The sequence below is a fragment of the Aulonocara sp. 'chitande type north' Nkhata Bay genome, linkage group LG6 (assembly GCF_057382095.1).
Source record: "Aulonocara sp. 'chitande type north' Nkhata Bay isolate Kocher_YH1m ecotype deep benthic linkage group LG6, A_spYH_male_GT1.1, whole genome shotgun sequence".
Taxonomy (NCBI): domain Eukaryota; kingdom Metazoa; phylum Chordata; class Actinopteri; order Cichliformes; family Cichlidae; genus Aulonocara; species Aulonocara sp. 'chitande type north' Nkhata Bay.
The window spans coordinates 26,302,711-26,325,361 of NC_141349.1; the positions used below are offsets into that span (position 1 = coordinate 26,302,711).

At 40.4% G+C, this 22,651-nt stretch overlaps 2 protein-coding genes across 2 annotated transcripts; one reads left to right on the forward strand and one right to left on the reverse strand.

The window, feature by feature from the left end:
- Positions 1-5,746: 5,746 nt before the first annotated feature.
- On the forward strand, positions 5,747-10,133 carry LOC147327919 (uncharacterized). The gene is made up of 5 exons (XM_086295914.1): positions 5,747-5,903; positions 5,999-6,370; positions 6,662-6,811; positions 6,985-7,046; positions 7,200-10,133. The coding sequence occupies exons 1-5, from the start codon at positions 5,867-5,869 to the stop codon at positions 7,287-7,289; spliced, it is 711 nt and encodes a 236-aa protein (XP_086152040.1). The 5' UTR covers positions 5,747-5,866; the 3' UTR covers positions 7,290-10,133.
- A 297-nt stretch (positions 10,134-10,430) lies between these two features.
- Positions 10,431-22,541, reverse strand: LOC147327920 (stromal interaction molecule 2-like). The gene is made up of 12 exons (XM_086295915.1): positions 22,241-22,541; positions 19,381-19,511; positions 18,427-18,538; positions 18,233-18,344; positions 17,804-17,919; positions 16,768-16,945; positions 16,480-16,657; positions 16,184-16,345; positions 15,994-16,094; positions 15,647-15,900; positions 14,673-14,862; positions 10,431-14,515 (listed from the first exon to the last, which is right to left on the reverse strand). The coding sequence occupies exons 1-12, from the start codon at positions 22,332-22,334 to the stop codon at positions 13,051-13,053; spliced, it is 3,093 nt and encodes a 1,030-aa protein (XP_086152041.1). The 5' UTR covers positions 22,335-22,541; the 3' UTR covers positions 10,431-13,050.
- Between the last annotated feature and the right edge of the window lie 110 nt (positions 22,542-22,651).

The window sequence follows — 22,651 nt, forward strand, 5'->3', positions numbered from 1 at the left end:
TAAAAGGTTCCTTCATGTAATGATCTGCTAGAGGGTGTGGGGGGGCCACAGCCCCGTCCTCCAGGGCATGAAGCAGGTATGGAGGAGATCAAAACTCCAGACATCCAGAGGCCCCCAGAACACAAGAGACCAAGGAAGACCAACAGAGGGGCAGCCGCGCCACTGTCCCAGAAAGAGCTGAGGAGAGTCCCAGATGAGGGCTCACTCAGCAGCCACGGAGCAGAAGCCAGGGGGAGTTGCAGTGACGCGCCCGTGAGCTCCGCCGGCAGCCAGCCGTGCCTGAGTGACCGAGCCCCAGGCCGAGAGGCCGGGGGCACCCCACCTCCGAAGTGGCCCGAGCGAGCCCCAGGCTCCAGGCCCCGCTAAGCGGCCGCCAAGGAGTGAGCTGGTGTGTACCTGGACGCCCATCCCCGGACACAAAGAACCACCAACGCACCGATGTCTGAGGGAGTCCGCCACTGGCAGGGGAAGTGGTGGTAGGGGGAGATAGGCCTCCAAACCTTGGAGGGCCTGAGATGTCCCCAGAGAGGTGGCGCCTGACACCCAACCTGACATATAGACACAGACATACAGGCACACACAGATACAAACATCCATTCCCACCCTCATGCTCTCATATGCACTTACTCCACACTCAACCAACGTGGAGACAGACATGAAGAGACGCTGTACACACAATCACACTCCACAAGCGTACTCTACAAACCGGGTCTAGGTACCCTTGCCCCTGGAGGGGGGAACTGCACCTAGACCCAGGTCTTTTTAGGGATTTCTATGAAACACCACAAATAAACCCATCTAAAAACAAAATTGATCAATTTCTTGACAATGTAACTCTTCTTTTCTAAATTATTAGACACTCAAGCAATGGCACTGGATTCGCCACTGACACCAGGTGAACTCCAGGAAGCCCTGATAAGTATGCCCAATAATAAGGCTCCAGGTCCAGACGGCTTTCCTGCAGAATTTTACAAAGAATTCTGGACAACTCTGGCACCAATGTTTCACAGAATGCTGCAGGAAATCAAGGAAAATGGCAGAAGACCACCAAATGTGAATTCTGCAAATATTAATCTCTTACTAAAACCAGGCAAAGACCCTTTATTTCCCTCCAGCTATCATCCAATATCCCTTATAGATTATTTTGAGATCCCTTGTAGATCTCAAAATAATCTGCAAAGCTCTCTCAAAGAGATTGGAGAAAATAACCCCCCTTTTAATTCATCCTGACCAAACTGGTTTCATAAAAGGTAAGCACTCATCAACAAATACGTGTAGATTATTTAATGTAATAGACTACTCGTGCAGTAAAAACATTGAAATCATAATATTGTCTCTTGATGCAGAAAAGGCGTTTGACAGAGTTAACTGGAAATTTCTATTTGCAACTTTACACAAATTTGGTTTCGGAAACTCTTTCATAAACTGGTTAAAAATATTATATAATTCCCCAACAGCATGTGTCAGAACAAATGACCAAACATCCTCCAGCTTCTGTCTCCTAAGGGGCACCAGGCAGGGATGCCCACTCTCCCCTTCATTGTTTGCAATTTTTATTGAGCCACTAGCAGCAGCATTTAGACAGGCTACAACAATTAAGGGCATACAATGTAAGAATGTAGAAAATAAAATCAGCCTTTATGCAGATGATGTGTTGCTTTTTCTCCAAAACTCAAAAAATAATCTCTCTGGGGTAATTGCATTGATAAACTCTTTCTCAAAAGTCTCAGATTATTCAATTAACTGGTCAAAATCTACAGTTCTTCCGATTAATTGCTCCTTCTATAATTCTTCATCTACCCCACTGCAATCTGGAAATATTAAATATTTAGGTATCAATATCTCTCCTAAGCTTGCAGAATTAACTAAATTTAAACCACATCCCACTTTTAAAGACAGTAGAAGGCGATCTGGCTAGATGGAAATCTCTACCCATCTCACTCATGGGAAGGGTCGCCGCTATAAAAATGATGGTTTTGCCAAAAATAAACTATTTATTTTCAATGATCCCGAGTAAGCCATCACAAGATTGGCTCAGATCTCTAGACTCGTATATTTCTAAATTCCTTTGGAAAGATAAACCCCCACATATCAGCTTAAAAACATTACAAAGGACCAAGGACAAAGGAGAAAAAATAAATTTAAACCCAGTGAAGCTGAATTACAAACGCCACAAAGTGTGGTACAATCTTTTAATCTAACCCCCCCCCCGATTATTGTCTAAACTATACAGAACAATTTCTAAAACAGATGAATCAATATCCCATCCTATTGCAAAATGGGAAGCGGATTTTTTGATCAGCTTAGACCAAATCTTCTGGTCTCAGATATGCTTAAAAACCTTTCAATGGATCAGAAATCCCAGTTTGCAATTAATACAATACAAATACTATATAGAGTGCACTATATTTGTCATAGGATGTTCAAGATGGGCTTTACGTCTTGCAACAACTGCTCACACTATGAAGGCAATGCACCGGATAATCCACGCTCTTTGGTTCTGTCCACCAGTTCAGAAGTTTTGGCGCGAGATATGTGAAGACTTATCAAAGTGTCTGAAATGTAACATTCCAGCCTCCCCTTTAGTGTGCTTGCTGGGCAACTTGGATGAGGTCACTACAGAAATAAACACAGCCCACAATCCTCATTACCTGGAAAAATAAAACTAATCTTAATTTATATAGTGCTTTTCAATTCTACTATTCATTCACTCGCACACACTGGTGGAGGCAAGCTACAGTTGTAGCCACAGCTGCCCTGGGGCAGACTGACAGAAGCAAGGCTTTCATATTGCACTATCAGCCCCTCACCAGTAGGCAAAGTGTCTTGCCCAAGGACGCAACAACCGCGACTGTCCGAGCCGGGGCTCGAACCGGCAACCTTCCGATTACAAGACGAACTGCTAACTCTTGAGCCACGATCGGCCCTTAATTCTAAACAATTCAAAAGCTATCTAATACATCACATTAGTCTTGATACAGCTTCTGCCACCACATTTGATCAATCCCTCTGGGCTCTTTTGATCGCCTTCATCGCCTAGTGGGGGGGGGGGGGGGGGGGGGGGGGGGTCATGGTTTGGTCCTGCCTTCGCTATTGTGGTTGATATGGGGGTAGGGACAGGCTTAGGGCGTCTGGGGATTCCCTAGGGACGTTTTCCCTGGAGGGCCTAACCCGGGGGTTGTTGCCATGACCTGGTTAGGGGCTCTGGTGGCTCTTAGATGGTGTATTCCTTGTGGCTGCGTACAGCGTAGATGGGGGAGGGTCTGTGCTAGCGGACGTTGGTTACTGGCCTGGTTGCCTCTGGGTGGGTCCGGGACGGGCGTGGGGGCTTGGGGGTCTGGATCCTGGTTATTGTGTCGCCAGGGTTGTGGGTGGGCGGTTGGGTGCATGGGGACTCAGCCCTGGTGCGGGGGACCTCTAGTGCATTGGCCCAACTGGAGGGTTCTTCAACCGGTGAGGAGGCTGTTACATCTATACAGGTGGTCTCCTCTCTCCAGGAGCTCACTCTGCAGGTGGGGGAGAGATATTGGAGAGGTGGAGAATGAACTCAACCTGGGTGTCTATTGTCTTGTGTAGTCTGGGAGATGAGTGGATGATGGGGTGGGTGCAGTTTTCTCTGCGGTGGGGTCGGGTGGGCTGCCCCGGACTCTGTGGGGCTGGGCGGTACTGCTGCTGTGGGTCCCGGTCCAGATGGGCCTGGGGGGCCCCTTGCCCTGGTGGGTTCCAGGGTGTGGGGGTGCCTACTGGGGTCAGTGGGGGAGCTGGCCCCAAGGAGGGGCCACATGCCCCTTCCTTTTTTCCCTCCCCATCCTCAGCTGCCTCCCTCTTCCCGCTCCACCACACCCACCCGCACATGCAGGGCTTGGGTTCCAGGTGTGTCACCAGGGTGCAGGGGAAGCACTCCCCCTCTGTCCCCTTCTGGCCGCCTGTGCCCCAATTTTATTCCACGACCTAGACATCCACATTACTCATACATATAGGGCCTTGGGGGTGGGTACGTTATACAGCATCCAGAGGATGGTCTGTGTATTCAAACCCATCTCTGGCGCTGGTGCCCAACCCTCAATTTTAAATGCATATAGACACTGAGGGTTTTCGGGAGGAGCCGTGCTGCTCTCTGGCAGGAAGCACCGTGCCCTCCTGTGTTTTAAATGCACTTTAGTACAACACACAGCAGCACTACATATGAGCGAGCGGAGGGAGGTTTGGGGTCTTCACTCAGATTGGGCTCTGCGATGCGGGGCCTCCCTGCTACTGCAGATAAGGTGGCTGTCTGCTTGCCTCCACCCCAGGGAAAACGGTTACATCTCCTGGGTCTAGGTATGGTTTGCCCCTCTGGGGGCGAGGGTACCTGAACCTGGGATATAGAGTATGTTTGGGGAGTGTGATTGTGTGTACAGTGTCTATTTCTGTCTGTGTACATGTTGGGTGAGTGCCGAATATTTGCTTATGTGTATATAGGGGAGGGAATACACGTTTGTGTCTGTGTGCGCCTGTTCGTCTGTGTCTATATGTCAGGTCGGGTCTTAGACTCCACCTCTCTGGGAACATCTCAGGCTCTCCAAGGTATGGAGGCCTATCTCCCCTCACCACATTCCCTGGTGGCTGATGCCCTCAGACATCGGTGCGTTGGTGGTTCTTGGTGTCTGGGGCTGGGAGCTCATGTATGTACCAGCTCACTCCTGGTGGCTGATTGGCTGGGCCTGGCGCCTGTGGCCCGGCTGGGCCCCTTCTTGGGGGTGGGGCGCCCTCAGGCCTCTGGCCTCTGGGCCTGGGGCTCGGTCCTCTCTGGCACAGCTGGCTGCCGGCAGAGCCCGTGGGCACGTCACTGCAACCCCCTCTGGCCTCTGCTCCGTGGCTGCTGGGTGACCCCTCGTCTGGGGCTCTCCTCAGCTCTTCCCAGGAGGGTGGCATGGTTGCCCCTTTGGTGGTCCTCCTTGGGTTCTCGTACTCTGGGCCCTTTGGATGTCTGGGGCCTGGATCTCCTCCATACCTGCTTCATGCCCTGGGGGATGGGGCTATGGCTCCCCACACTCCCTAGCAGATCATTACATGGAGAAACCTTTTGAATACAAGCGTGCTGATCCACACAGGTGTGCACACAGGTGTACACACATGTGTTCACAGACACAAACTACAACTTTCTTGGCTGCTATCTGAAAGGTAGTCAATCTTGCGTGCTGCACAATAACATTTAATATTTAGTACCTACTGTTAACTACTGTTAGCTAGTTTATTGTGATTTTGTTGTATTTATTATGTTGCTCTTTTTTATTTGTTTTCTCTTCTGTTTTTTTTTTCTTCTCTCGACAGGTGATCCAGTTGGTTTTTTTGTTTGTTTTTTTCTTTTTTGTTTGTTTGTTTGTTTGTCTCTCTCCCCTCTATTTTGTCTTTCTCTCCCTCTCTTTCGTTCATTCTTTCTTTCTCCCTGTCCTATCCCCCAGTCAGTGAAGGTGTTGCCTCATTGCTTTTTTGCACTTAAAATATGTTTGTTGACATGACAAAACCCCTAAAACCACAGACAACAGAATAGTTGAATGTTAGATAGAAAGAACTTAGTGAATGATGCATGTTATATAAGCTATTTGAGTGCTCAATTAGAGTAGAAAAGTGCTCCTCTTAACTAATCAGTTAAATATATGTATTTACCATGTGGTATAGCCAATGTAGGCCACTGGCTGTACCACTAACTAAGTTAATGTTAACTGTTAACTATAAAGTCACAGTCTCCACAGTCATTGTGCACAGCAGCCTCAATATAAACCACTTAGTAACTAGCCAATCAACTACATTTCCTGGAAAACTGTACATACATCATATCTGTGTGCTTCAGAGGCTGTCTTTCAACTCCCCATGGTCTTCACTAATGGATGGATTGCATGTTATTCTTCTTGTTCTTTTAGGTAATTTTGGCATTGAAGTCACAATCTTTTAATCAACAGACTTTCAGTGTTTTATGTTATTTGTCACATTTACATATAATTCTATTTTTTTGTAGGAGTTGTTTCCTGCATTCAAAATGGAATTTCTGTATCAGTACTGGAAGTGACAGCCCAACCTGGAGACAACATCACTCTGTATTGCGACTGCAAAATGACCATTGGAGTACATATAATATGGTACAGGAAGTGTTCTCATGATAACACTGTTGTTTTACGGTACAAATCTGCGTCTTGGTTTCCTTTGGAACCTTTGTCTCATTTGCACTTTGTGAAGAATGAGTCCTCTAATTCCCGAGACCTTGTGATTTTAAATATCACTGATTCTGATGAAGGTCTCTACTACTGTGGAACAGAAGAACAGCATGGGGAAAATAAAGACTGCAGATTTGTTTACACATATGGAAATTCCACAACAAGACTCAAATTAGGTAATTGAATTCAATGCAATTCAGTTTTATTTATATAGCACCTAATCACAACAAAAGTTTCCTTATGGTGCTTAGGTAAGTTTTTTCTTTTAATAAATGCAGTGGGTTGCATTTGTATGTATTAAGATTAAATAGGAAAAGATTTGCTGTTGAAAAGAAAGCAAAGTCTGTCATTTATCGAAAAATATGCAAGATTTAAACTATTACAAAATTACCATGTTTCAATGTTATTATGCAATATTACTTTTTTGTTTGTTTGTTGGGCCTAAGGTGACAATATGTACGTTTTAGTCACTATAGGAAAACCATTAATCGTGCAAGAACAGCGTGTCATGGATGTTGGTGTAACCCGTCTGTCATGGATGATGATGTTCACTCCAGCCTTTACCATTCTCACCTCATTCTCCTTTATTCTGGTATATCACACTTGTCAGAAAGCAGGTACATACTTACTATCTTTCCTATTTTTGTGCATAATAGCTTTTTTTTTTTTTTTGAAATGTTTTATTCAGTCATTTTGCAGAGTCATACTTGTTATTTTTTTTCCACAAACCCAATAGATAGATGCTTTTAATCTGTTTAATATTACACTGCTGTTGTGTTCATTTGTGCAGAAAAGAAATCGCATCATCATCAGAAAAGATTGAGTATCAAACGACAATCAAGGCAAAATATGGTAACCAAGGTTCCCTTCATAATTTTGATTTGTGCTTTTGTACCTTATGCGTCACATTCACAGGTCGTTAATATTAACATGCTTGTTAAATGGAAAACTCGCATTGCAAAACTAAACTAACTAACTAATTACAAATGTTATATTGTTTTTCAGGATGAAGATCTGTGTTTAACAACAGTTGTGTTCCTGTCTCAGGACGCACAAACACATCATTCAGATGACAAAGAAGAAATAAATAACTAGCTTTGTCTTTAAGTTATATTTGTAAGGTTTACAATCAAAAGTACACGTTGTTTTTTTTCAATCTCTCATTTTTGGTAACTCTGTCACTGTGTTTTTGTCATCATTCCTGCAGTCATATATGTTCTTGGCTACTTCTTAATTAAAAATATATATACACCGCGTTCCAAATTATTATGCAAATTATATTTTTCTCTGTTTTTCCTAAATAGTCAATTCAAATGACAGTTGGCATAATTTTCGAGTCATCGACCAATAGAGTATATTTCAAATGTTACTGAACAAAACTCCCAATGAAAACAGTATGTTTTTCAAAAATAAAAAACTTAAAATCCACTGTTCCAAATAATTACGCACACAGAGTTTCAAAAGATTTAATAGGTTGTAGAGAATTGAAAATGGTCATTTGTTGAATTTGCAGCATTAGTAGATCAATTTCACTGAAATCAAAAGCTATTTAATCAAAAACATCGTAACAGGTCAAGTTACATATTAACATAGGACCCCTTATTTGATAGCAGTTTTACAATTCTTGCATCCATGGAACTTGTACGTTTTGGGAAAATGTCTACTTGAATGTCTTTGCAGGATGTCAGAATAGCCTCCCAGAGCTGCTGTTTGGATGTGAACTGCTTCCCACCCTCATATTTCTTTGCTTGAGGATGTTCCAAAGGTTCCCAATAGGATTGAAGTCAGGGAAGAATGGGGACCACACCATAAGTTCCTCTCCTTTTACCAGCCAATGATGCAGAGGTATTCCTTATAGCATGAGATGGTGCATTGACTTGCACGAAGATGGTTTTGTTGCAGAGGCATAGTTCTTCTGTTTCTACCATGGAAGAAAGTGGTCAGTCAGAAACTCCACATACTTTGCAGAGGTCATGTTCACACCTTCAGGGACCCTAAAGGGGCCGACCAGCTCTCTCCCTGTGATTCCAGTTCAAAACATGTCCATCTGGACCATCCAGGCTTGCACTGCACTCATCAGTGAACAAGACTGTTTGAAAATTAGTCTTCATGGAGTTCTGGGCCCACTGCAGCCATTTCTGCTTGTGAGCATTGGTTAGGGGTGGCCGAATAGAAGGTTTATGCACAACTGCAAGTCTCTGGAGGATTGTACACCTTGATGTTCGCAGGGCTCCAGAGGCACCAGCAGCTTCAAATATGTGTTTGCTGCTTTGTAATGGCCTTTTAGCAGCTGCTCTCTTAATCTGATGTATTTGTCTGGCAGAAACCTTCATCATTGTGCCTTTATCTGCACAAGCCCATCTGTGCTCTGACTCAGCCACAAATCTCTTAACATTATGGTGATCACGCTTAAATTTTCGTGAAATATCTAAGCTTTTCATTACGTGTCCAAGGCATTCAACTATTTCACGCTTTTCAGCAGCAGAGAGATCATGTTTCTTTCCTATATTGCTTGAAAATGGTGGTCTGCTTAATAATGTGGAACATCCTTCTTTAGTAGTTTTTCCTTTAATTGGGCTCACCTGGCAAACTAATGATCACAGGTGTCCGAGATTGATTTCAGTGATGCAAAGAGTCCTGAGACACTATTCCATCCATGGGCTTAATTGAAAAACAACTTGTTTAATCTTTATGACACTTCAACACAATTTGTATAATAATTTGGAACGTGGTGTATATATAAATTTTTGCATATTGAATAAGCAATATACTTTACAAAGATTTCTGAAAACAATATTTTAAAAAAAAACAACAAAGTTTTACAGGTGGACAGGAAATATGATAATCATATCACAGCACAAGGTTCCTGCTTTGCACCACCTGGAAAGCTTAAGCTTTTTCTGTGAGTAGTGTGTATATTTTATGGTGAGCGAGCAGGTAGGTCCTGACCCTGCAGAACATAACACTAACACTAAAAGTCATGGAAAATTAGCACAATAGCTTCAGGAAAGTCTGTGCTATTTTAATGGAATATATGATAGTCAATTACTAACTAAATAATGCATGTGTGGTCTATATTCTCCTTTGACACTGATCTCATCTATGCCAAAAAATAAAACAGTCATTAAATATTAACAGATGCACTCTCTTACACCTAACAAAGGTAAAAACTAAATGCCATACAGTCTGCTACTATTAATATTTCATTTGTATCTTCTTTTAGTTGCTGTTTTTTATGACTTTGTTTTTGTGAGTTTAGTATCTGACCTGTTTACTCTTTGAGTAAGAGTTTGTGGACAGAAAGAACAATGCAGCATGTCAAATTAATCTTAATCTAATGAAACAAGCTAGAATTAGACAATATTAAGAGCAGTAAGTTTGGAAGGTTTTACTGAGTAAAAGGAAGAGGGGAGTGGGAGAGGGAGAGGGAGGGTTTCTGATCCCTCAACATCATGCAGAAGCATCACATGCTGACCTAGACAATCCTGACATCTATTGGAGATGACAGGTAATGAACTAAAAACTTCTTAACAAACACTTCTCTCAACAGTCAAAGCTAAATTATATTGTTTTCTTGTCCTCAAATGATTGCTGGAAGTTTGCATCATGACTGCGTGATATATATTCTTCATTTTAATGAATCTGTAATGCACTGTAGGGAAATCATTAATGAGTTTCCGTGTAACTGTGTATGTAGGTTCCTCTCAAATGCAAGAGGAGTATGGCTGCTGCAGTGACAATCTTTACACTGACTGTGATTTTAGTGTAGTGTTTTTGAGCCATTGCAGTTACTTCAGTTACAGAATTGACTGTTTTTATGTAGTGCTTTCCATGGAACCAGAGATTACAGCTTTTTAATAATGGTTTTAAGAGGTTTAAACATTTTATAATCATGATGTGTCCTGACCATGATATACTTTGATACCACAAAACGGAACTTGAGGATCTTTACATTATTCTGTTGAATTTTAATTAAATAAAATATTCAGGAGACAGAATTCTTGTTGGCTATTCCGAAACACTTAGTTTTCAAAAAACTAAACACTAAAAATAAAAATTAGGAGGTCATTGTCTGCTTCCAAAAAGTTCATATCTGTGATTTTCTTCTTGACATCAAGGAAGTGCAGTTCACAGGCAGGTCTGCTTATTATGCAAGTGGGGATAACCAATATTCTGCAATTTGGAAGTCTTTTTTTTTCACAAATGACACATTTAAGATGCTGTAGTTATTTTCAGGATTTTATTTTAACACAATGGACAGCATTTTTAAATTTTACCAATTTTGTAACCTGAGTTATCATCAATTTCATATAAATCAGTAAATAACAGCCCATTTATTCATGACACAGTTAATCAGTTTTTCTTTTCTAACACAGGGGAAAACATTTTACACTCATGGTACTTGACACTGAAACAACTTACAAGCAAAAGTGCAGTTCTCTTTGTTGTAGCATCAATCTGAGTTATTTGTCCCTCGGGTTCTGGTGGTAAATACATTTTTTTTGTTCTTCTATACATGAACAGGTCAGCTGTTGCTCACATGATAATAATAATGCACCCCTCTTGATACATTCTACCTGAATCTTAGTCATCAGGACCTAACACAGTCCCTAGAAATTTCAGAAGAGTTATCTCTTATATCATAAACATATTGTTTCTCATTCAGCCTCCTGTTATTTATTTTCATTTCCACAGTTTTCAGAGAGAAACACATGTGTAAAACCTCAACTTATAGATTATTATTTTTCTTATGACATCACTGACCCCCTTCATCAGGTCTGCTCACTTTGAGCCAGTACTTTGGACTGCTCATGGCATATGTTAATTAGTGTACTGTTTGCATTTTTGTGAATGCATCATCAGGTAGCTTTCTGATGCGAAAAGAGGGTTTTGTACTGTTGCACACCATTGCCAAATCTGGCTCTAAATATTATGATGACAGCTGTGACCACTCATTTTGCTATTAATGGCTTTCTTGCAAGAATTAGACCGAATTTCAACTAATTAATCCAACTGCGAATATTTTATTTCCTCAGTTGGAAAAATAGTGGTGCAGTGTTGTTCCTTTGCACTCAGCAGCACTGCACCTCTGATTACAACTGGTATAAAAATACTTAATTATTGAAGAAAAATCTTCATATTTGAAGCGCTTAAATAAAAAAACTAAGTTAAAACAAGAAAATGATTTAATGCCTGAAAACAATTAATGAGCTTTAATCATTCAATAACATAAACAATTTAGAAATTAAATATGTGATTCTTAATACATTAATTTCAGAAACTAAGACAGCTATAATAAAAAAAATTTACATTTGTTGTTTTACAAAAAATAAACGAATCTCTATGCTTGTAAGTTATCAAAGCAAAACTAACAAACAAAAAAAATAGGGAGAATTCTTAAAGAATAAAAACTATGATTATCTACTTTGTGAATCCTGATCCATTTCAAATCTTGCTACTCACTTATCTACTTTCTACTTTCTATCTACGACTACTTTCTGCCTAACACAGAAGTAATCAAAAATCCTCCATATTAGCAGTGCAAACAGTCAGCAGTTTCATTTGCGACAGTGCATCAGAGAATCATTTTGTCTACTTTGTTTAAATCTATCTGAAGGCCGTTGTTTAACCACACATCAAAAGTGCTGATGGCGACTGTAAATGCCATTTAATTGCAAAGGGGCTAAAGAAAATAATACTGAACCATCTATGAAAAAATATAGTATGAAACTATTACAAATATTTGTTGTATAATAAATGATTCTTTATTGTGCTGCATATTTTTAGAGCTATTCAGCCGTCAAACGTGTTTAAGGACTCAACAATTGCTGTGGTAATTAAAATTTAAAAAAAAAAAAAATTAAATAGGTAAATAAAAACTGTCTCTATTTTAATGTTCATTTAAAAGCATGGAGTTTAACCCTAAACCCTACACAAAATTCAATTCCAGTTCCTTTAAATTGTCCTTTAATGTTGATATATATGTACATTATGCAGCTGTACTGAAAATTTCCCAAAAATTTCTAACTAGTCAATTTGGATAAGTTTAGGAAGGTAAATTTAATTCGGACATCACAAAGTTTAACTCAGTTTCTTTTGCACAAGAATGTGTTAACTTTAGCACTGTATTAAACAGTTTTGATTGAGTTTCTAATCTTTAAAATGAATTTAAGAATTGCCACTGTCATACTGGAAAGAAGCATCTGTTAAAACTTTTAATCCTTCAACCACACATAACTATAAAAAAAAAACTAAACTACTATATCAACCATGTGTCTATAAGACTTAGTATAGAAAGTAAAACCAATTACTAGTTAGTTTGCTTTTTGTCATTTTGACTCTGTAGGAGTTTAGATAAAAGAAGATGGGGTTGGCTTTGAATCTTCTTTTAAGATATAACCGCTATTCTATAAACAAGATGGTCAAGATTAACTGGATACATGTCCGATATACAGCTTCAGAAAACATATAAAGAAACCTAAGGTGGTTGCAGTAAATGCTTGGCAGGGCATCTCAAAAGATTAAATGTAAAATTTGGTGAAATCCATGTGTTTTACATTTCATTAACTAAAAAGGACTTTCATCCAAGGATTAAAAACAGCCCTTAACTTAATCTTAACTTTAACCTTAACTATTTTTGATTACCCCTAAAATTGGGATAGCGTGTATAATAATATAATGACTCCAGTTCCTTAACAACTAATGCAACACTATAGTTGAACCCCTTGAGCTAAAAGGTTTGTAAAACCTTGACTACTGAATGTCATCAAAGACAATTCGAAACTCAGTTTCTATAAAATGTTCAAAAGAAAGAAAGAAAAAAATCAGCTGATTGCCAGAGTTTCCGAAGAGCACCTTAAAGCTTCTCTGGACTCGACTCATTTTTCTTTTTAAAGAGATTTTTGAGCTTTAAAGGTTTCTTGCTCTTTTCCTTTTCCTTGTTCTTGTCATCTGCGGCCTCCGAAGGCAATGAGGGAGCAGGAAGGACAACCCTTGGTTTTGGCAGAGGTGGCTCCATCTCTGCTCGCAGCCTGCCAGCAGAGAGGTTTGTTGCTGAAGACACGGAGCTGCATGATTTTTCAAGGATTCCATCATAAACGAGCTGGCTCAGTGGCCCAACAGTAAAAAAGTCTGATGAAGACTTCCATGGCACCTGGGAAGTTAACATGAGATCAGGCTGCACATTGTGAGCTGCCAATGAACTTGATTCTGATAACTCTTCCCTCAAGATGAATTGTTTAGGCATTTCCCTTGGGATATCAACTCTATCCCAAGAGATTTTTCCAGTAGGAGTGTCTATGGTGCTTTCAGCATCCTCTCTCGGCATTCTTGGCATTCTCCTTCTGAGAGAACCAGCAGACATTTCAAGTTCATTTCTCAGTAAACCTTTACTTGTTGATGGCTCTAAACAAAACTCTTGCATCTCTGTAGAGGATGAGGTGTCCACAAGTGCTTCGAGTCTCTCTCTGGGCAGTATCTTCATTGAAGCAACATCTGTATAATACTCCAGCTCATCTCTAGATATTTTTCTTGTTGGTATTCTGGTTGTCTCAACTATTTTGTCTTTTGCTGATCCCCTCACAGAAGAATCAAATTGATTTTCCCCTTTATGGAACGCATGTTTCCTGGAACCTGTGTCTTGGGAAACTCCCATTGAATCTCTAGTAATCCTTCTGGAGTCAAATAGATGCTCAGGATCATCCCTTGTCATCTTTCCTGAGGAAGTGTCAGTTGAAGAGCCCATCATATCTTTTGATATCTTCCTTTTTGCTAGATCCGCTGATGCTTCTACTTCATCCCATATCATCTTCCTCACATCTATTCCCAAATCACTTCTTTCTCTGAATGTATTCTTTGAGGGAACTTCTGTCAAATCCCCCACTGTGTCCTTCTCTACTTTCCTGGGTGAAAACTCTGCATCTGTCTCATTTGAAATTCCCTTTTTAAGCGCAACATCAGTGGAAAGTCCAGTCCTGTTGCGTGACATCTTCCTTGATGTTGAATCTGTACATGACTCTTCTGCAGACATTTTTAAAGAAGATGTTTCCAACGAAGTATCCAAGGTTTTGTCTCTAACCATCTTGCTACAGGCAATATCAACAGAAGTTTCAAGGTCTTCCACTGACATTTTGTGAGGTGGCGATTCAACAAGAGCCTCTACTTCTTTAGTTAAAGTTTTTGTAACAGGGCTCTCAGCAAGCAGCTCAGTGTCATTGTGATAGAGCTTTCGAGAGGAGATGTCAACAGCAGAACTAGGGAACAGTTTGCTGAGAGGAGGAGAAGTCATATACTCTGAATCTGAGAACCTTTCTTGGGAATCTCTATTAGTGAGAGAAAGGAAAGGAAGCATAAGCAAAGAAAACAGGAAAGGAAAAAAAAATCAAAGGACAGCTAAGGCTGGTATAAAGGTAGGATAAGAAAGTGGTTTAAAAATGCACAGCAAGTGCATTTTTAAAAGTTGGGAAAAGGCAGACATACTGTTTTTTTAGTGTTTTTCGAAAATGTTCCTCTTCCTCGTCATAGGAAGAGTAGGGAGTTCGGATGGGGATAAGAAGGTCAGGGTCTGGGGAGATCATGGTGGCTGATGGTTGAGGAATGATCCCTGAGCGACGTGACCGACGTATGGATACCCGTGCTCGAGGAGACCGTTTAAGTGGTGCAACTGCAACTGGTGAGAAACAATTATTAAAAATGAATAATCTATGCAGAGCAGATCCTGTAAGAGCAGAAATTAATATGTACCCTAATTTTCATTCCAGAACACTACTAATTAAACTTTGTCTGTGAAGCTGCAGTAAACGTACGGTTAGAGAAGTTTGGTGATGTAGGAACAAGGATGGTATATACATGTATGTGTACGTATACTAATAACACCCATTAACAATATAGTTAACAATTTCTTTTACCTCTTTAGTATTTCTGTTATTTGTGAAGCGTTATTAAGGAAGGAATCTGAGCTCTGTTATGAGTGCTTGTTTTTCTTTTTCAGTCAATGAGTTTGTGTATTCTTAGCAAAACACAAACTTATCAGCTACTTAACAAATCCTTCACTTTGGAAATATTTCAGAGTTTTGAGGTTGAACACTGCATACACTATTGTACTTTGATTCTGATCACAAATTCAGTTACTAGAGTTATTTATCTTTCATTCTAAAAAGTTTTAAATGTGCTGTAACTGGGATCCATTTAATATTGGAATATTTTTTGAGACAGAGGATAGTTTTGTCATATATCAGGTTGTTATTAAACTCATATTTGCAGGCAATACAAACCAAATAACTTAATGCGAAATATTAAATTCAACGCCTATTTGCATACTTCTGAATGCATTGATTGGAAGTGTGCAAATCACATATCACGTTCCAGATTCCAATCAAATCTAACGCTGTGTGACACTGACAATAACAAGGACTCAACTAAAGCCTTAAAAGCTCCTACTTCCTGTTTCTTACCTGGTATCTGAGGTAAAATAGGAGAGGTAGGCTCATCTAAAAGATCCTCTATGGAGCCATGAATGGAGCTGTGGCACGAACAAGATGACTGGCACACTCTAGGCAACCCCAGGGCAATTGAGTCGGAGTAGAGTTGAGCAGTGAGTTTTGCTAAACCCGGATTCCTGATGATGGGAAACCCACAGAGGAGCTCAATATGTTGCCAGCGATGAAGACGCTCCCGCAGGCAGGCTGTTACTTCAGACAAGGCATTCCTTTAAGAGATCCAAAAAGCTTTGTGATGTAATTTGTTGAATCTTTATATTGACAGACACAAATACCTGCACAGAGGTAACTTTGTGACTCACTTGGCCTCCAAAATCTTGTGGTCTACTTGGTCTAGAGAGGAGCTGTGGGCCACGTGGAGTGTCCCCAGCACAGAGTTTCTCTTCTTCTTAATCTTCTCTGCCTAGAAAAAAGCATACATATGAGTCTGGGCACTTACATATGAAGGATAGTCACTATAAGCATTATTACTCTTATGTTGCTATGCATTACCTCCTCCTTGGCAGTGGCAAGGTGTAGTTCTGCACTCTGCTTTTTAACATTGTAGTACTGCACCTCTACCTCATGTGTCAGCTGCAGCCACTGCTGAAGCACCTCTGTGACAGTCCAGCTGGCTTGCATGTCCTTCTCGGCCTGCTTCAGCGCTCCACGGACCTAAAGAGGTGGCAAATGTTAAAAATCATCAGTATGCAGAAAATAATTTAGGGTAAAATCTTCAGGCCTGCCAAACTAGGATGATGAGTGTCTTGCATTTGTGAAGCTGCTTGCTCTCGCTGCAGCATTTCTACCTGTTCCAGCTCCTCCTCTGCATATCTGAGGCGGCTCAGCTCACTAACAGCTCCCTGCCTCAGCTCATGCAGACGATGAGCCTCTTCCTGTGCCCCCATGATCTCATCTCTCATCTTCTCCTCTAGGCTCTGTTTTTCTTCTGCCACATTACGCTTTTCTTCCTGGGCTCGCTCCAGTCTGAGTAAATCAAAGCGTGTTTAGTTCAATCACACAAAGCAAAGGCAATCCGGTAACTTACAGTAGCTAAGAGACTGACAGAGAGAAGAAAAAAAAATCACAGTTCTTACTGTTCTTGTAGTTCTATGAGGCTCTGTTCAGCCCTCTGGAGACTTTCTAAATCTTTCATCATTTTAAATATGTGGACTTTGCTGGCTTTGTTCTGAGCCTGGGCAAACCAGCAGCCGCCGACTCCCATCACAACTGACACAATGAGCAGCAGGTCTTTCATGTAGTTATGAGGGGGCCCTATGATTGAATGGACATCAGATCGCTTTAAATAATAATCACATCAAAATGTATTTCTATAGCACATAATAATACAACAAAGTTGAGCAAAGTGCTTCACACTCAGTCAGGGCAATAGCATAAGACAGAATAAAAGAAACAGTTAAAAGGAGGGCAGGATACAATATGAACAATATGGGTAAAAAAAAAACCCACATAACTAGCCACAAAATAGCATACTAATTTGAATCAAAAGCTAGACTAAAATAATAAGTGATAATAATAAGACGCAATTTAAAAGATTGGACTCTGAGGAACGAATATAAGGAGGGAGGTTATTCCAGAGTCTGGCAGCTATGACAGCAAAGGCCTGATCACCTCTGGACTTCAGACGAGACCTCGGTTGCGTCAGGACCATATGATTGGAAGATCTAAGTGCCTTATTAGGGATAGACAAATGGAGGAGTTCGCATAGATAGCTGGAAGCCAAATTGTTTAAAATTTAAGGTAAATTAAAAGGTAAGCAAGAGAATTTGGAAATTGATGCGATATTCAACAGGGAGCCAATGTAAGTTGGCTAAAACTGATGTGATGTGGGCATAATTTCTAGTACCAGCTAAGAAACGTGCAGCTGTGTTTTGAAATAACGATATGAACATTAAGTAAGTTGAAACGAAAGGCCTTAAATGTAAACCGATTTAGCAACTTTGCTGCCTAATCCATCATTTAATGCTGATTTTAGATTAAAGGTTAAGAGGAAGAGTAATACAAAAGTAGTTATGCAATGAAAAGAATGGCAACAGGACATGAATGTATCTTTCCTGCTTCAAAGACATCAAAGCTACTGTCTGAGGGAATAAAGTGAGGATTTCTTCTTACGTGTAGGTGGTCCGAACAGAACAACATCCAGAGCTTTGATGGTGAGCTTCTGTTTGTCTCTCTGGTCCTGAACTCTTAGCTGGCCACTCAGGAATGAAGGCTCATTAGCTGCAATCCTACAAATGGATTTTATGGTTTTTATTTTAATGGCTTATTTGGGATTACCAAAATATGCATACATGTGTGTTTTTAGGGTTTCCAGGGTGACGAGCCCTGCCTTGTATAACATATGTATGGTTGCCAGAAGAGAGTTAACAGTAGCAAAAGAAGAAGAACAATGGCGACACATGTTGACTACAGATATCACTGTGAATCAAACAAACGGGAGAGAATGTGGTTCCTTCAAAACTTAATCTGAGAATATAGTTTCTAGAAGACCAACTTGTTTATGTGGCGAATTGCCTGTACACCCTCTTCAGTTATTCTCACCTGGGGAGTGTGTTTCCATTGACCTTAAACTCTTTAAAATTTCTCTCATACTGTGGCAATTCAACAAAATCCTTCAGCCAGCGGAGCACGTCATCCTGAGTCCAATTATGTACTAAAACAAAACAAGATCAAGTTTCAGATAAAACATGATACTGGACACAAACACACACACACACTCTGTTACACCCGGATACCTTCGGATGACTTCCAGCTTCTCCAGAGCTCCTCAACTGTGATGTGCTGGTCTTCTCTGTGCAGGTTGCTGTGTTTGTTAGTCTGTTGCTGCTTCATGTCTTCAATAATGAACTGCGACATTGGAGAAAAACAGTACAACAGAGTGAAAATAGGACTTTTTAAAATTTTATTATGAGGTACAACACTAAAATGCGAAGATAAGTGTCACAAGGACATCATATTGTTTGAACTTTATGTCCAGGATAAATAGAGTGAGTGCTGGTGTGAGTCATGTGCTTAGATTTCAATCTAGGAATAAGGAGCGGTTGTTTTTAGTTTGCATTTATTTAGAATGGTTGCAGAACCATAAGTGTGTGTTGCAAACTTCAGGGATTGCGTGTGTGTGTTGGTGCTGTCTTGGAATGTGTGTTTGGCTCTAGACGAAGGCTTCATATGATGGCTAGAGGAATTTTGGGACTTTGATGAGCCCAGACACCTCCTCTGACATCTCTATGGTAACTGCAACCTGAGCCCCTGGATACTGTATCCCTGAGCTGCATTCTGGAAGGCAAAGGCATTAGAGAAGTCTAGGTTGATTACCTGACGCACATACAAACAGTATAGCAGCATATTAACGTTGAGGTAGTTTACCATTCAAAGAAATCTCAGGGGGGAAAAAATTGTCATGACACACTGCTTACTGTTACGAATGACTACAAAGGTCACCAGTGTAACGGTTTTCTATTTGTGCAAACCAATTTTTGTCACTGAGCCAAAGGCAAAGTTATACTGCTATCCTTGAAGGAGCATTTGACTCTAGCAGCAGTGATGACACCTGTTGTTGCACTGCTAAACACTATGTGCATCAATCATGCAAAAACATACAAGCACAGGGATTAAGTAAAATAATTCAATAAATAAATAAATAAAATAAGAAAATGGGTTACATATTTCATGAAGAGCAAGGTGTCTACCTCCACACTCTCTTCCACCTCAATCCCCCCATCTTGGTCATCATCCATCATCTGATGGATGCTCCGAAGGGCCTCCAAGCTGAAGCGATCAGCCTCGCTCATGCATGGTGGAGACACTACGGCGCAGGGGTCTGCATGGGTGGGAAAGGCAATAATAATACATCTCATTATTTTTGCTCAGTTTATTCCAAAAGAACTTTAATTTGCCAACTTTACATCGTTATTTAAGCTGATCTATAAGAGCTTTTCATTATTTTGGCTCACATAGCATCATCTATAATGTCCACAAGATCAACATGGAGAGCCTGGGATATCTTACTGTCTCCTTTGTGCATTTGGTAGTTATCACTATATCTCAAAAAAAAAAAAAAAAATCCCATGTAATAGCAATTCTAAATTGCATGTTCATCCGCTGGGAATTACACTGTTCTGTTTAAAAATGGTTAAGAGTCCCGAAGTAAAGTACAATAAATCTCAGTGTCCTCTGTCTGATTCTTGGGAGGTACATTACTTGCATCCTTTTCACTCTTAATGTTTGCTTTGTTTTGTGTATGTATCCCTTTTTTCCTAACAATATACTTAAAATACAATCCTATCAACCTATTAAAATAAAACCAAAGTAAAAGCAACACCATTTCAACCCAGATAAATTAGAATAAAATGGAAGACAAAATGGAAATTAAACCAAGTGCCCAGTCAGTACAATACATTAGCTGAGAGTTAACAGTTTCCCTTTAAAATCTACTTATTAGTTAAACAGACTGCGGAGGTGGTTATTTCACTGGCTGCATTCAATGTCAAGAAGCATTGAATTTAATCGTTATGTGGTGTTTCTAATATAAATAATTTCATAAATACTGTACTCAAATTCTTTTTTGGTACTTTTAGTACTTTTTTATGACATTAGGAAACTACCCAAAGTCTAAAGTTCCAGTTTTCTGAATGAATTTATTAGAGTTAAATGGGCTTAAAACAGCTTTCACAAATTTTAGCAAACAAATAAGGTTTTAGGATCAAGCCTTCACTCCATGAAGCAACACACTATGAGAAAATGTGCAGGAAATACATTTCATTGAATCATAATGACGACTCATTATGATCAAATCGACCGTTGTAATTTGGTTTAAATCGTACAGTGAGTTCCTGGCTTGAGTACAAGTACACTGATGCATTAGAAGATAACGCATAGCTTTCCGTCATCTGTCAGTTTGCTGAGTCACAGCCCATTTTCGTCTCAGTGACTCTCAAGTCTGAGTGTTTCAAGGGGCAAGAGGCTGAGAGTCAAAGGTCTGCTAGCTGAGCCCACCTCGAGCCACCTCCAGTGATGCTAACCACTCTGTGCCAAAAATGTAATGAAGAAATAATCCATGAGTAAAGAGAGAGAGAGGGGAGAAAGCAAGAGGGAGAGAGACTTCTATGGAAAAAACAAACAAACAGAGGATTCCCATTTCGCTGCATCCTGCCCTTAATCTTCTTACAAAAATATCGGCATTTATCTCTGAAGGTTCTTGTTGTGTTTTTTAATATGAAGCAAATCCTCTGGGAATTTTTGCATTTTTAGACAGTTACAACCACACGAGCCATATGTTTTCTTCCTGTGCAAGATTATCTTAAAACATACACAGATACATAAACACAGGGTGTGTTTTCAGAAGGTTTCTCAAGTAAGGAAGAACAGCAGAAAGTAGGAGTAAAATGATTTCAGATTATTAACTGTTTGAATGATGTAGGCATCTCCTACTCAACACAAGTGATGTGCTCTTTTCATGATAAGTAGGAGGGAAAACTCATTTAAAATGTTATAGCAGAACATTTGGTAAGCCGATGTTTCACTTGCTGCTGTCATAACAGAAATCTATGACAGTTACAGGCTATATGTTTTTGTTCTTCTTATCATCACCACAGGCAGGAGAATCTACAGTAACGACATATTTTATAAAAGCAAAGATATTATCCCTCGTTTGCTGATGAAACTTGAATTCCAGAATAAGGAGAAGCTGCTTCGATGATGGAGCTTCTTCTGCCTCACAAGGTGGTGTAAACAAAGGGACCTAAAACAGTGTTTGTGCCTTTACTGCTCACTTTGTGTGAGAATTGATGTGTGGTGCTGTTAGGAATCACTTATATTTAGGGACAACAATTAAAATGAATTAATTACTGCCAGGGTTAAGGTTGGGGCAGCAACGAGTAGAAAAGGATTCCAGGAAATAGCTGTAGGTCGACGTAAATGTCCTCTGTAGCGATGGGAAACACAACTGTGAGTTTGTGCGCAGGGGATTGTGTGGGTTTAACGATGTCCCTGTAGGACCTCCACATAAAAACTTTCCACAGGTGAGCGGAAGCTGCTGGAATCCTGAGAGAGTGGAGCACATTGTGGCACGTGTATATTTAGATTAAATTGTCAGAACGCTATTATTAACCCCAGCAACAAGTTTGTGCCCGATTAATGGACACGTGTTTGTTTGTTTGTTTTTAACAGATAAACAAAAACAACAAACAAAAAGTTCCTGTTTCCTAAATATATTTTTGGCAGCACGTGCAGGTTGCACAAACACCCCAAAACGGAATTCTACTAACAGATGCTCTAATAACCTGATGGTTTTCTTTTAAAATAAACAAACAAATAAATGATCAAGGTTAAATTTCCAGGTTAAATTTTAAAAAATGAGTCTTTCCTTAAGTGTAAGTGTCAAACAGCCGACTATTACCGCTATAATCGACGCAACATCAACAGTGATAGTGCAGACTTAAGATCCAGTTTAAATACTTAGGCATGCTTTAATTTCTTTCGTGTTTTCTCTTTTGTTGGCGCCATGCATCATTCAGTACATACGCGCCGGGTCGAAACTTGCGCTCTCACCGGTGATGGTAACACCCTCGAGGTCCCCGGCAACTTGTGCGGCCCAGAAGAGCGCAGCGGGGAAAACGAGCAGTAGCGGGGACGGAGGGAACATTTCACACGGATGGCAATGTTGTCGTCCAAAGCTGAGAAAGTTCTCAAAATAAACGAATAAAGAACGTATACATAACCAAACCCCCGTTTCGGGGGCACCAGCGACAGTCTGCGAAAAAGTGTTAAGCGATCTGCGTTGCTATTATGGGTACATCCAGAAGGGAGATGTGATAGGCTGCTGATGTTCACTGGAGAGATCTGGCAGTGGCACTGGTGTGCAGATTGAAACGTAAAGTTTAGGTGGGTAAAAATTATATATAAAAAAGTTGTAATCGAAGCGTAATTCAAACACAAAAAGGATTAATCAAAGTTTTTCAA